This window comes from Sturnus vulgaris, chromosome 1 (assembly GCF_052056855.1).
Source record: "Sturnus vulgaris isolate bStuVul1 chromosome 1, bStuVul1.hap1, whole genome shotgun sequence".
Classification (NCBI taxonomy): Eukaryota; Metazoa; Chordata; class Aves; order Passeriformes; family Sturnidae; genus Sturnus; species Sturnus vulgaris.
In genome coordinates this window covers 67,465,132-67,480,926 of record NC_142243.1, presented here as the reverse complement: position 1 = coordinate 67,480,926, position 15,795 = coordinate 67,465,132, and the positions used below count along the sequence as shown (strand labels likewise).

General features: G+C 36.0%; 1 protein-coding gene across 1 annotated transcript in view; it reads left to right on the top strand.

Moving 5' to 3' along the window:
- Positions 1 to 15,795, top strand: part of KDM1B (lysine demethylase 1B) — a 27,043-nt gene extending 11,248 nt beyond the window's left edge. The window contains exons 11-22 of the mRNA XM_014878108.2: positions 726 to 902; positions 1,797 to 1,871; positions 2,462 to 2,599; positions 4,035 to 4,206; positions 5,034 to 5,161; positions 6,581 to 6,712; positions 7,100 to 7,174; positions 8,042 to 8,158; positions 9,004 to 9,129; positions 10,114 to 10,236; positions 12,190 to 12,342; positions 12,916 to 15,795. Of these exons, the coding sequence (XP_014733594.1) occupies positions 726 to 902; positions 1,797 to 1,871; positions 2,462 to 2,599; positions 4,035 to 4,206; positions 5,034 to 5,161; positions 6,581 to 6,712; positions 7,100 to 7,174; positions 8,042 to 8,158; positions 9,004 to 9,129; positions 10,114 to 10,236; positions 12,190 to 12,342; positions 12,916 to 12,999 (1,500 nt within the window). The 3' untranslated portion in view covers positions 13,000 to 15,795. The remainder of the gene's footprint in view (positions 1 to 725; positions 903 to 1,796; positions 1,872 to 2,461; positions 2,600 to 4,034; positions 4,207 to 5,033; positions 5,162 to 6,580; positions 6,713 to 7,099; positions 7,175 to 8,041; positions 8,159 to 9,003; positions 9,130 to 10,113; positions 10,237 to 12,189; positions 12,343 to 12,915) is intronic.

The window sequence follows — 15,795 nt, the reverse complement described above, 5'->3', positions numbered from 1 at the left end:
GGGTTGAGAGTTTCTCTTCTTCTCCCCTCCCCTCCCCTCCCCTCCCCTCCCCTCCCCTCCCCTCCCCTCCCCTTCTCTTCTCATGCATAGGAGCTTCTTCAGCAGTAAAAATCAAAAGTTTTTAAATTATTAAAACTCGACAGTGCCTGCCCAGCTATTAACTTTTTAAAGGGATGCTTGAAAACATCTAAACAGTGTTTTGTTGTGCTTTATGATTTTTCATTTTTTTTAACCTGATTGTTGGACAGGGAAGTGATTGTCTTTTTATTTAGGCTAAGCCTATGGCACTGCCTTCAATAGAAATGTTGAAGTTCCACATACCAAAGCTTTCTGGTATGGATGTCTGCATTTATGTGAAAGGTTTTGGAAATTAATCTCTTTTTCCCTCAGAACGCTATTTTGGAATGGATTTTACTGGAATGACATTGTGATCATTGCCACCATGTAGATTCATTTTGTAAACAGGAATCTGTTTCAATACCATTACTGTACTACCATGGAACACACCATGGTTTTATTTCATGCTAATCTTGTTTAATAAATTGTTACCTTACTGTCTAAAGCTCACTAACAAGAAATTCCCACAAAAAATCTTTTAAAATGCTCTCAGAAGCTTGAGTCATGATTTTTTACCATTTGGTTTACAGTTTAAATATGATGTAAACATATGAATAAATGGAATATTAGAAAACCAACAATCTCTATTCTTCCTTTCTCCTTGGCAGGAGGCTCTCACCCCTCAAAAATGTATCCATCATATAATTGTTCGGGGGCTTGTGCGGATCCGCTGTGTACAGGAAATGGAGAGGATCTTGTATTTTATGACAAGGAAAGGGCTAATTAATACAGGGATTTTGTCAGTCAGTCCTGACCAGTACCTTCTTCCTAAGGAATACCACAATGTAAGTTGCTGTAATAATCCCTGTGTTATTAGTGCTATAAAACTACATGGTGCATGCAATCATTTCTTTTTGTTCTGGATTTTTGGCTCATTTACATAAGTGGATGGAATGATAGGTAAAATTACATCTAAAACCTAATATGTGGAAAGTTTTTAACATCGTTCTCTTATGCCTTCAGTGGGCATAGAAACTACATAAATTAGACTCCTTACAAGAAAAAATTTTTTCCCACTAAAATCTATGGAATTCATTCCCATGGATTTGTGCTTCCCATATGCTGTTCAAATGGATGGGAACTGTGTGAAAAAGAAACAGATTCTGGGTCTCCTATAATACACATCTGCTTCCATAGGTGAGGAAACTGCTATTTCATGTTGGTTTGCAAGAACTATGATTAAAAGTGAACATGTTTATGACTAGCAAGTTGTTAGACAGCACCCAAAATTTATTAAATTAATGTATTCTGCAGAATATCTCCTAGAAATTTTAAGTCATGTTTGGAAAGTCTACTTGTAGATGTTTCTCATTTATAAAATAGTCTTTACTGGTCAACCCAATCTATGATTGAAATCCTTACAAGGTATTTCTTGTCTGATAAATTCAATTAGATTCCTACTTTTGTTACTGATAACTTCAGCTCTTTCTGTTAAAATAAACGGAGGCATCTTCTTTTGAAGTCCTTAAAAATTTTAACTATTTTCAAAGCTACCACTGATCTTTTTTCTATATTAAATGCTCTGCCATCTTTAAAAGTTATCACAGATTACATTAGATGACAAGAGAGCCTAGACTTCTGAAACCTACAAACATTTTTACCTTTAGCAAATGAGAGTGAAATTACAATTTGTCTTTTATTTCCAATTATTTTTATTTAAATACTTTAATATTTTTTAGAAATCTGTCATTATTGTTGGGGCTGGTGCAGCAGGATTAGCAGCAGCCCGACAACTGCACAACTTTGGAATTAAGGTAAGAAACTTTAGAGTACACTCCTTAAAAAAATCAGACTTCCTTTGCTTTGAAAAGTGTTGTTCATCAAAAAGAAAAAGCCTACATTCTTGTTACAAACAAGTATGTATATATATGTATAGGGCATCCAAATTTATTTGTGAAATCTGGGGTTTTACTGAGTAAACCTGCTGTTTGAAACCAGCATTTATTTGTATCTAAAATTAAACAGCATGTAGCATATATTTTGTATAGACACTGCACCCAGATCATTGTGTTTAATAGCCTGTAGCATGCCTTAAACTCCAGTTTTGAGATTTCCTGAATAAATCTTCAGCTTTTTTACAAACAAGGCTTATTTTTGTTAGGATTGTTTCTGAAGTAACAGTTATATTTGTATATGTATATCCCAAAGTGTAACCTTTCTAAGATGATTTAAATGAATAAATTAACTACAAATAATCCAGAAATGAAAAAAGTGTTAAGATAGATTGCTGGATTGCTCTGGGATTTTTTTTTTTTGTGTTTTGTTTTCTCCTTTGCTCTGGAGTTGAACAGATATATTTAGCAGAATTAAATCTTGCAATTTACTAAGCTGCATTTTGCCACAGGTTATTGTCTTAGAAGCTAAAGACAGAATTGGTGGCCGAGTGTGGGATGATAAGACATTCACAGGAGTCACTGTTGGAAGAGGTGCACAAATCGTCAATGGATGTGTCAACAACCCAATGGCACTAATGTGTGAGCAAGTGGGTTCCTGCAGTGGTCATGATTATCACTAGTGAAAATCTTGTTAAAGCCAGGCTCAGATGGGTAAGGGTGGGAGTCCTTTTCTTGTGACATGATTAAAATCCTGTTCTGCATTGTAAGTAAACTCTATGTTGCTAATATATCTTTGATGACAGTTGGGAACAGAGAAGGGCTGTGGAATGTTTTCAGGCACATTATGTAAAGAAAAACAAGGTGGCTCCAGCTTCAGAACCAGAAGAAACCACTTTTTTCCTCTTTTCTAGAGATAGCAATGTAAGAGGTCCCCAGCAGCCTTCCTTAGGCCTGAGAAAAGCTTTACTGTTGGAGGCTACTGCTTCTGGGATGGATTTGCCTTGGCTGCCTCTCATTTTTTCTAGTTAAATTCTGCACAAGTTAAGATTAACATGTCCAACAATTAAATTGCTACTGATGCAAACATGCTGTGGTTCAATTTCTTTAAAAATTCTTACGAATTGGTGATTTAGTTGAGATTTTTTGGAGGTAGGAATCTGAATTTCTCCATGTGGAACCTGAGTAAGGGTTTTGCTCAGAAACACATGCAAATCCAGCCCATGCTGTTTGAATATAGTGCCCTATAGTGCCATGAAGAAATTCTAATTTTTCTAAAAAAATCATGTTTTATTTATGAAGTGGGGTACAATGGCTTCTGGATACACTTCAGATACTCATCCCTTTGTGGTCATTTAATATATTTTTTCACTGAAAGTACGACTGTATCTTAAGATCTACAGGGGTGACCGACAGCCTAGAGAGATGTGAGGATATGTGAAAAACACTGGAGCATACCCTAAGTAACAAGGCCCTAGGAAGAAATTAGTATTATGTTTGTGCAATTTTTTCTGGATTGACTCTGTAGAACACAAAAACATCTTTATTTGAATTTACCTCTGTTGTGCTTTCCATGCAGGTTGGGCAAGCAAAGCAAGCAAATAATTTGCTTCTTTGCTTGGTTGCTAATAACATTGATGGTAACTGACAAGCAATGTTCCTGAATTCAGGGAGCCGTTTGGGCCCCAGACACCAGACAGTTCTAGAAAGTAACTGATTTTAATTGTGACTTAGAAAATAAACTGAGGTAGAAATAAAGGAGACTAGTTCATCATGTTTGATTACCAGACTCTAAATTTCTGTACTAGCCTTTGCCTGACAGGAAAGTTGCAGAGGAGGTTTCTGCAAATTCCCAATAAAGGATGGAAAAGTGGGAAAAACCAATTTGTGGACAATTAACAGATAGAAGGATTGTTTGTATTCCAGTTTGAAGAGAACAAGAGTTACTCTGAGTAAAATTATTGATGTTTTTTAAATGGTGTCACTTAAATCTGAGGCATTCACCTTATGTTAAGTAACTTTGAGCAGGCTGGGTGCTGTAGTTTTTCCATACTTAAAAAAGCAATAAAATGTCTTTTTCTTAAGCTTGGCATTAAAATGCACAAACTCGGGGAGAAATGTGACTTGATCCAGGAAGGTGGAAGGATAACAGATCCCACTATTGATAAACGTATGGACTTTCATTTCAATGCCATCCTAGATGTTGTCTCTGAGTGGAGAAAAGATAAAACCCAACATCAAGATGTTCCCCTTGGTGGTAAGTGAGACATCTGTTGAAAAATGAAGATGTTGGCTGTGTTCTATATAAAATTGGCTCTCACATCAGACATTTTTAGAAATGTATGGCTGTCCATCTGACCTTAAATATAATAGATATTTCTGATATTGTATCTTTTCATTATACATGTTTTCATGAGGTAGCTTTTTCAGTATAACTAGTGTAACTAACAGTTGAAAAGATCTGCTTCTGGCTGAAGCAGACCATAGCTAGACTTAGCTCTTATACTTTCTGACTAATCTGCCTAAAAAAGAGCCTGGTCAAAGCCTTCTGCTGGCAAGAATAGTCCCATCTCCATTGGTAACGCCTCCCACCACACTTACAGCTTGTAAACTCAGCAGCAAAAAATAAACTTGCTCAGAAATGTCTGCCTCCCAAATCTCTTCAGCATGGATTCTGTGAGACAGAATTAATAACTCCTGTATTTTTCAGTGAACCCTGATCAAATTTCTCAGTTCTTTGATTTTGTAAAAATAATCAGGATTTATTTGCAAGGATCCTCCATTATCTTAAAAGTGTTTTTTATGTGAAATCTTCAACTGTATATTGATGATAGCTAAACAATTAATTTCTCTCCTGTCTCACTCAGAAACCTGTGAGTAAACAACAAAGTTGCACTCTTTCACTGGAAAGATCTTGCGGGGTTTTTTTTTGTTTGTTCATTTTTTTTCTATGAGAAGAAAAACGTCTTGGTTCAAATTAGCAATTAGTGTGAAAATCTTGTGATCCAGGAACAGCATGTTGAAATGCAGTAGCACTTCTGACAGATTGTCATATATTCTCATTTTAAATGTGTTCTTTCACAGAAAAAATACAGGAGATCTATAAAGCTTTTATTCAGGAGTCTGGTATCCAGTTCAGTGAGCTGGAAGAAAAAGTATTACAGTTCCATCTCAGTAATTTGGAATATGCCTGTGGCAGCAATCTCTCTCAGGTGAGTTTTGACAGCTGTGTTCTGAAGTGACTGAGCTTCATAGAAGACAGTTGGAAGTGACACTGAGAAATCACCTGATGCATTCTATGGCCCTACAGGAAGAATCAGCTATCCCATCTATTCCCACACGCATAACCTGTTGTTTGAAAGCACGGAGACACTGACTCCAACACTGCCGTATTAATCTGATGGGAGTTCCTGACATGCTTCCAGCGAGGAGCTTTTTAAGTAGAAGCTGAGAGTAGATGGTTAGAAGGGAGCTGAGCATTTTGCTGAGATGCTGGGTGATGTGATTCACAGGAGAGTTACTCCTCCTCAGATGCTGAGTGTGACTTCTGCTTCTCAGTTCTGTTTAGAAATTGAGGTATCTTGAGAATAAACGCGTTTGACTCCTGAAGTGTTCCAACCCCCTGGAGGTGAGCCCCAGTACTCCTAGGTACTCTCTTGGCTACATGATACTTGGCTGCCCTCCGGACTTCACTTTTAACCAAGCAGCTCCAGGAAATACAACAGTATCATATTGTTGGCAGTGCATTGTTTACTCAGTCCTGTTGCTACATTTAGAGACATTTAGTGTCAATTCTACTACAGCAGTGGGACAGCTGACTGATAGGTGCAGAAGCACAAATCTGAACTGAGAAGCGCACAACAGCATAACAAAAAAATCTGCCAGACAATGCTATACTAGACCAATCACTGGAAAATATTTTAAATGAAGTTTTCATATTCCATAAGCACCCAAGGGAATTAAGAAAGATGCGAAAATCTACCTTACTTTCAATTTAAAAATCAAAATATGATTGATTTTATGCATTTGCAATGATAGGAATTGGCATCTGAATAGTAGTTTGAGAGTTGTTTCAGAATTTTCACTGCTAAGCAGCAACTACTTAGTGCAAATACCACTGTTTTATTAACTATAAGGTTGCAGGGGCTGGGAGACGAGGTCATTGGTATATGGAATAACCTCCAAAGTGACAGAAAAATTCCATGGAGTTAGGTTTGTCTTGTGTCTTATTTTCCCCTTCATGTTGGGAAATAAGGTATTTCCATTTTTATATAAAGTCCTAAGGCTGTAAAATCTGATTACTTTGCTAGATACAGACAACTGAAATAAATACTCTGCAATTCACCTGGATTTTTGTACTATTTTCCTTGTTTTATCTACTAAGCAGAGCCATAAATTCCCTGCTAGTGACCAACCTATGTTATGACTTCTTAATCCAGCAATTCCTATGTTATGTACTAGCATTAAGTAAATAAACATGTAGATTTTGTCAGCATTGCCATAAATTCTAGTGATACATGTTTTTTTTCCAGTTGCAAAGGGGCTAGGGTGGCTTCTTCTAAACTGTGGAACTTTTCATAGTACCCATGTCTCCACACTAGTAGAAACAGCCAGTTATGTTCTGTCCACAGGTATCTGCACGCTCATGGGACCACAATGAATTTTTTGCCCAGTTTGCTGGAGATCACACTCTTCTAACTGTGGGATATTCAACTGTGATTGATAAGTTGGCAGAAGGGCTGGACATCCGGCTGAATTTCCCAGTGAGTCTGGAAAACGTTAATCCAGGACAGTGCCTATCTTGGATTGCTTTGAAAAACTCAGTCATATATTTGTATTTGGGACCAGGAGAATCTGTTCTTGTTACTGTTTCAATTTGGCTTTAAAATAAACCAAGAGGACAATTTCAACATTTCTGAAATTCTCCCTGAGGACTATCAGTACTTAAATATTATACGATGATCTTACATGTTAGAATCATGATTTTTCTTTTTCAGCTTCACAGAGGCTATTTTTTGTCTTTCAGGATTTCTCTGGACATTTGTGTTATTCACTTTCTAGATTGCTGACCAGTGCAATTTTAGCTATTCTTGCTGGAATTTGCATTGCATACATTTTGTAGTGCAATCTCTCAATATGTCTTTCAATAGGTTCAGAGTATTGATTATTCTGGTGAAGAAGTGCAGGTCACTACTGCAGATGGAACAGTGTGGACAACACAAAAGGTACCAAGTATGAGTCAAGACTAAGAATTTTAGAGAACGCACAGTACATGTCCTTTTTTTTCTTTCTCTCAGAACACTATTTAGTCCATTTTCTCCACATTCAAAGATGAATACTCATGTATTTTAGTGGCCTTTATTTGGGTGTCCTAGAGCCTGATTTTTGGTGAGCCTGCTTGAGATTTCAGTATGAGCTGATTTGAAAAAACTAAGGACTATAAAGGGTAGTACTAACAGTGTGAAGCAAATAGATTTTTATCTGGTCTTTGAAGTGACATTTATGTTTTCTAGTTCCATTCCCAGCTCAACTTTACCCCACTTAGCATGTGTATCTTGTTAAATTTCCAGGATTTGACAATCTCTGTTTCTCAGTCTCTCTTATTCCCTGTATCCCCACCTTCTTCATGCTGAGTAATTTAGCTTTCAGTAATTTTTAAAATGATACATAAACTTGATAAAGATTTGATTGACATCAGCAGTGTTACTGGGTGTATTTTAAAGAGCAGGCATCTCTGAAGGAATTCAAACTAAATCACTGACTATCCATCATTTCAAACAGACAGTTTTGTTAATCTGAGAGCCATTGATTATCATTTACTGAAGTATTGGTAGCATGGTTTGCCACTGTGATACAAGCAGTTCAACAGACTATGACTTAAAATCAGTGAACTGTGGGATGTGTTCTCACCTGAATGTAAGGCGTGTGTTTCCCATTAATGGGAACTAAAACCAGACACTAATCTAGAAATGTCTGGTGCATTATTATGCTGTATCCTACTAGCATAATCCAGGATAGTTAGGAGGATGCTGTGAGGTTCAAGTGCTGTATTCAGGTTTTGGTACTGTTGTGATTGTAGCTATTTCTTTCAGGTATTAGTGACCGTACCACTGGCCCTTCTTCAGAAAAATGCCATTCAGTTTAATCCTCCGCTGTCAGAAAAGAAAATTAAAGCCATTAATAGTTTGGGAGCAGGAGTTATTGAGAAAGTAAGTGATTTCATATTATCTTGAATTTTCTTTTCTGAGAAACATTGGCTGTTTCGTCCCTGTTGCTTTTGCAGTGCATTTATCAGGGTTTATGATGCATAAACATACATTTATGTTTTACTTGCATACAGTAGCCCAGGAGAGCAAAATGTTATTGGGGATCACATGTATTTCTGTCTCTTAGATTTCACAACTTAATGGTGTTTTTAAAGAAACTGTTCGCAGAAGAATTTCATGGCTTAGACATTTTGTGCCTAATTTTGATTCATGATGGTCTTGGATCTTTCAGAATTCCAATGATGTGTTTATTTGAAGTCATTTTAACCTAGTAAATTCATAAAGTATTGGCAAAGGAATACTGGAAGTTGTGTGTTTGACCAGTGTAAAACCTTCTACCATTTCCCAATACAAAAACACAGCCTCTCCTGAAAAGCTCCCCAGTAAGATGTGTGCTTAGAACAAAACAGTACCAAGTAATGCCAGAAACAGGATTATAACAATGATGAAATTTAAAGACAAGATTAAGAAACTCCAAATACAGGATGCCGCTCATTTAAGTTATAATTAGGTTTTCAAAAAACCTGCTGAATTCCTTGAGCAGTTTACACAATTACTTCCATTGTGGATTCGATATTCTGTGCATTTGCAGTTTATGACTTCTTTTTTTTCTTTGCCTGTCCCCCTTGGAGGACAGGTTCATATATTCTCTGTTGAGACCCACTCATAGGAAGAGCTGTGTCTAAATGAGTGGAAACAGAAAAATGTGTTAGAAAGACGTATACCATATCCTGTTATGAGTTTTGTGGTATGAAATGCTTAAATTCCATTTTTTTATATCTTTCTAGATTGCCTTGCAGTTTCCATATAGATTTTGGGACAGTAAAATTCAAGGAGCTGATTTTTTTGGTCATGTTCCACCCAATTCCAGCCAGCGTGGGCTCTTTAGTGTCTTCTATGACATGGATCCAGAGGTATGATATATGCCAACTGTATTTTCTCTTGGCCCTTCATAAATTCAGTTTGAAATCTAGGTGCAGTAATTACTGAACAATGAAGTTTTTCTTCTCTTCCCCCACCCCTCCCCAATCTGCAACAATTAAATGCAGTGGAAGCACTCTTATTTATCAATAATAAAGCTCATCAGTATTTTGTTGTAATTAATGAGAATGTTTTCCATTGTTTGGATACAGACTGATACACAGGCAAGTACATTCTCAATCTCTACTGAAGACAAGGCTGTAATACCTTACTATAAACCTACTAATGTCAGGAAAAGGCTACTAGTCACTTCCCAGCTTAGGACTTATGTTCTTTTATTAAATCACCTAAAAATCCTGTTTAAAAGTTCATGCTGATTTACTAATGCTTACTGGCTTGCAGTAGTCTCAATAACTATTTGGAATAGCTGAAGAAAAGACAAACATCAAGTTCTGCATGAACCTGAGACCTGTAGGGTCAGTCTCATGAATTTCAAAGCAAATTCAAACCAGTGGATTAACATCATATTTCTCTTCCCTGCCAGTTCCAAGCAGACACATTACACATTTATATTATACCTTTTCATACTTGTACAACAATTGCTGCTTACTACTTGGAAGAAATCAAAACGTCATTTCATAACCTGATGTCTTACTCCAAAAGGAATCCATCTTGTGGCATTTGTGTTCTGTCACTGCCTGATTTGTGCTTGTATACAACTTTGCTTAAATGAGTTCTCTCCAGTACTCTTAAGCTCATGTCACAAGAGGTTCAGTGTGCTGGTGCTGTCCAGAGACCCTACATATAATGCTTAATTTGCTTGATAGCTATCCTCTACTAGTTATTAAAGTTAGTAACAGAAGAATTATTGCCTTACATAAACAAGAGAGACAGAGTTGCTTTGCAGCTGAAAATATCTTTGCAATACAAATTAAAAGACACTGCTTATGAAATACCTAATAAGGTCTTATTTTTAGGGCAAAGAAAGCATTTTAATGTCAGTGGTCACTGGAGATGCTGTGACAACCATTAAGAATTTAGATGATCAACAAGTACTGCAACAGTGTATGACTGTACTCCGAGAACTGTTTAAAGAGCAGGTAAGAGAAGCCTCTTTTATTAAGAGATGAATTCACCTGTCACCAGAATAAAGCTTTCAAATGTAGTACTTCATGATGTATAGGCAGACCTTTGACATTCAAAACTTTTTCTTGTCAGTTTCAGGGAATAGGTTTTCCATGAGACATACTAAAAAAATCACAATTTTTGGTCTCTTGTATGAAAAATGTACATTGAAATATCTTAGATCTCTCTTAAGGACAGGAGTATATAACTGAAAAATAGAAATGAACTATTGTCCTTTAAAATGCTTTTAAAAAGCAAAATTAATTAAAAGCAGCACTTTAGGCAGGTAACACAAAACATACTTCTTACTCAGTTGTCACTTTTTTCCTGGTCATCACCACTTCTAATATGTGATAAGATCTTTAATCTAGATGAATTTGATTGATTCCTGCCTTCCCCCATGCCAAGGCAACTGAAATTACAACATCCCCAAACCAATCCAATCCATTTATCTTCTACCAACTAACAACCCTTTCTCAGCTGTCTTGGGATGGAGGTATGGGCAAAATGATCTAGCAAGGGCCCCACATCCTGAATATAAAAAAACCCACTAGATAAAAATTTCTACCTTTTTTCCTTACCCCCAGATCATCATTAGGATAAAAACTAATAGGAAAATCAGGGAAATCTGGAACAAGCAAAACACTATCACTTAGCAATGTTATTTACATTCCATTCTAGAGACAATAATGCCTCAATTAATTCACTTAGAGCAGTTAGATCCCCAGGAATTACTCTGTTCAGGGATGATCTCTCAAGTTTTACTGATGGTTCAAACATTAGGATTAATGATTTTGGAAGATCTTCAGTATCTGAAAACTCAACTATTCCTAGAAACATATGTTTGGTAATGGCCTATTGTTACTAGAACCACATTCTTGGTAGTTCACATACCTGTATCTTGATGTTATGAAAATGTAGCAAATGGGTCTTTGGTTTCAGTGCCACTCTGATCCAGAAGAGTGATTTTCAAGGCTGTCTCCATGGTTTACAGCAGTTGTGAATTTCAGTCACCTGAGGATGATGCAGTGAGATTTTTCAAAGACAAGACAGCTTCAGGAGTGTACCAGAGTTACTTCTGGGATATCCATACAACTTGTCATTATTTGGCTGTCCTTGTCTTGATTGCTTGAGCTTGAGTTTCTCATGTGCTGCCTGAATGGAATTTATTTGTCAATACCAGATGCTGTTCAAGAAGCAACCAGATCTGATTCTGTTTACTTGTCATGAGCTCCTCCAGAGTAAGACACAGCTGTAGTTGACTAAGCCTTCATACAGGTGTTACCCAGGCTTTTTTTTAGTAGACAACTGTGGAATTTGTATGCTGCAGATAAATATAAGAAAAAAGAATACCCAGTATTACTTGTCATGGCTCAGTCAGACCCTGACTTCCTGGTTTTTGTTTTCTCCTTGACCTTAGTTTTCAAGACAGCTCATTTTCTGATCCTAGATAAGTAATCTGATTTATCCATTGAAATAAAATTATCTCCAAAATGAAAATTGGATTTTGAGATTTAACAAGCTAGATTTAACAAGAATTATGCCTAACCAAGACAAAAATTGCTTACATTATACATACAAACATGTTGTACAAATCAGTATTATATTTGATTACAACAGCATGTGTGCATGCATTTTGAGAGGGATATTTTTTCTCGTGTACTTCTAGGTGTATCACAATATGCAGATCGGTTGCATTCAGAATAGTGCTGCTGTGATGTTTTAGGCATCAGGAGAGTCAAGCAAATGAAATTATCTTTGTGGTTAATACTGTAATAAAAACAAATAGGAATTTAATTCTGGAATGTGATCTAATCTGTATCTTAACAATACTAAATGCTCTGAAGATTACTAGAAACTGTTTGAGAAAAAGCTATGCAATTCTGAACTTCTCTTTGCAGTGTTTAACTTCTGTTCTGGTTATGCAGGAGGTTCCTGACCCAGTGAAGTTTTTTGTTACTCGATGGAGCAATGACCCTTGGCTGCAGATGGCGTACAGTTTTGTGAGAACAGGGGGCAGCGGTGAAGCTTACGACATGATAGCTGAAGACATACAAGGAAAAGTTTTCTTTGCTGGTGAGGTAAGTATCTTTGTTGATTATGGTTACTGGGAGCAGTTTCTTATGGAAGATCATCTCTTGCTGCCCAACACCATTAATGTAGAGGTAGTATATAAATATTCTGTTATATAAATATGCTAATGATTCTTGACACAGAACCCTGTCTATTCATATTATTACTGGGCATGGGAAGTCTGCCAAATATTTCAGGTCAGGAGTAAAACTAATTTTTAGTCAAATTGTATTTCTGTTACTCCACTTGTGGGTAACATAACAAATGCACTATGATGGTATAAGTGCATTCTGTACTGTGGCAGAACTTAATCTGCCCCACTAAAGTGCAGATAGCAGAACAGACTGCTGCTTTTGTAGCTGACTTGCTTGCAAATCTTGAAGTTGCTAAAAATCTTGAGTGTTTTTAATGTGCTTACGTTTTATGTGTTTATGTCTTTAATGTTTTTTCTAAGGAGTTTTCCATGGCTTTTAAAAATGTAGGTATATGCTTGAGAAAAACTGATCTTGTAAACTAAAATTCTGTACTATTAGTTTTAGAAACAATTGACTTTTTTTCTTTTTTGTGTTTTTTTTTAATAGGCCACAAATAGGCACTTTCCTCAGACCGTTACAGGAGCTTACTTGAGTGGGGTTCGAGAAGCCAGCAAAATAGCAGCATTTTAAGTACTGAAATTTTGTGTTTATAGATATATTTTTAATTGATTTCTGTGGGTAAAACTATCTTCAAGTTTCCTATTGCTGCCTTTTTCCTACATGGTACTTGAATAGTGTATGGTACCTGAAGATAAAATCTTCATCTTCCTTTTCTTCTTTGTCCCCCACTGTATTTTTAAGCCCTGATGACACATATTGTTGGGGGCTTTTTTCTAGAAGGAGTGACATTGGAATTGCTGGCCACAGCTTAACTAAGAGAACTTTTGTCAAGAGTCTTCTGTATGGCTCAAATCATGCTATTGTGAACCTTCATTTCAGAAGGTCAGATTAAAACAAGACTAAGTTAACATACAGCATTAAAAATGCTGGCAGTTAGTAATGATACGGGAATTTTCCACTAACTGTGCTTCTCAGGTTGATTATGCTCATAAGAGTTCAAACTGACTTCCAAGAGCCTAAATAGCCTAGAAAAATTCTAGAATTAACGTAGGAAGGAACTCAACTATCACTTTTCCCACTTGCAATCAATAACCTTTTCTATATTATTTTTCGTATTCTTGGCATCCACTAAGTGGGCTTTCGGATACGAAGTTTGTTCCTTTGAGTAAGAGAGCTGGAGCAGTTTACAGTGCAATCATAGAAAGGTTATTGTAGCTGATCAAAACTTGAAAAGTAACTTCTACATTACTTTAAAAACTTTGAAATATCTTTGCTACTTATTCAGAGAAATTCTTGCTACAATAATAGGCTAAGAGTTTAGATTTGCTCATTGCTTCTGTAGAAACAGGACCACTTAAAAATACCATATTGCTATGATTATTTTGAAAACAAACTTCCAGATTTATTTGGGCTGAATAGAGGAAATATCTGCTGATATGACTGTACAGTGGGGGCTGCAGGTTCCTAATACCTCATTCACAAATTTTATATTAAAAAAGAAGTGAAGATGAATGAGGAAAATATTAACACTCTTATGAAGGGCTGAAACAAGGTAGCTTGCACTTTGACTTGAAGTTTTTTGGTTTTGTTTTTTTTTTTAAATTATGAAAGTATTAAAAACAACCTGAGAGAGTAATTCAGTAAGGGCTAGACATCCATCTAGAAGCGTTTTCATGGGACAGGGAGGAAAATATTTTTCAACAGAAAGAAGAGAGATTTAACTGGGATACCTATTGTAATACTGTTCCACTATATTGGTATTAATGAAAAAAAATTAAAATCCACTTTTAGATCTGTTCCCCCACACCTTCTCTGTAACTTGGCTACATCGATGTCATGATTTCTGAAATGAACGTAACTCTATCCTGCCCCATTTTCATGCATAGGCTTTTCTCTTTCATTAATCTGTTAATTTAAGAATGACACAGCAAACATTTTTGACTTACAGTGCTTATTTCCTTAAAGCTACATCCTTGGAAATAAACAGCAAGCAACCTTAAGAAAAATCATAGGATGTTAAATTGTTGGAATGGACCTTAACAATCATCTAGTCCCAAAGCCCCCTGCCATGGTCAGGGACACCTCACACTAGACCAGGTTGATCAAGGCCTTATCCAACCTGGCTTTGAACACCACCAGGGTCCTACTGAATAAATGCAATTATTCTTTTCAAATATGTAACATTTTGTTCTTAGAGTAGTTATGATGTTGTTGAAAACCCTTTATTTAATCTCTAATTTACAAGGTGAAGATGTTTATGTAACTAGGTGTTTTTCAGATATATATTCTGTTCTGCTTCTTAAAGCTGAGTTATATGGACTAATAGGAAGAGTGTAACTTCATAATTTTCCTCTACATAAATGCTGGTATGTACAGTTTTGAAGTATTTCCAGTTATTAAATTGTGATTTGAAGGCTTTAAGAAGCCTTCAAGACAAAGCCTTCTGATATTAAAGAAGAAATCAGGATATCAGATTTTGCTTTTGGCAGTCATTTGCACTTTGTTAATTTCATATATTACAGGCCAATTTATGGCATAACTAGGAATGATTTAGAGCTATGTATGTTTGAGTTCCAAGTTTCTTTCCCACTTTATCATGTATGACAAATTATTAGGAGAGGAGCTTTTGGTGGTGGGAAAAAAGGCTTATTACTATAAGCCCAAAACCTTATCTTCAATGGCTGCTTCAGCTAACCTTGCTTAAAAACTTCAGTCAGCTTAGTAAGATACAAACATGTCACATTTCATGTAGGAATGATCTGGAAAGTTTAGCTCAGCATCCATTTCTCCAGTCCAAAGTCTGTATGAACATGCTTGATGTCATTCTGTTAATTTGTACTTGGGATTTTCGATTTACCTACACTTTGCAGCTAGATAAAAGGCTGTATTCTAGAGAAGAGAGATGGACATGAAATACTATCACATTTGGCTTTAGATGATGGCCACTTACAGCATTAGAAAAACTGATAAAAAATTATAAATTTACTAATGGCCTAGTCTACTCATTATTTGTATATTAAACTGTGTTGTGCTGCACTGAAGTTTGAGAAGTAAATAAGTATGTTCCATTTTAATTTACGTTCATTTGAAATATGTAAAAACATCAGGCTGGTTCTGAGACGTCATTCTTTAATGTTGCCCAAAATTTTTTTAATATCTATGTTAAAATTATTTCAAGCATGTGTGTATTTTTTCTTTTGTGTTTAATTTATTCCCTCAAATAAAGAACTGGGGAATGGTTTCTTTAAGTAGGCTTGTTTAAATGTTATTAAAAAGATTTGAATGCAGAGCATGATCTGTTACACTTCAGTTCTTCTGAGTGACTATGTTATGGCAGCAGAATAAAACTGGAAAGTATCCATGGGA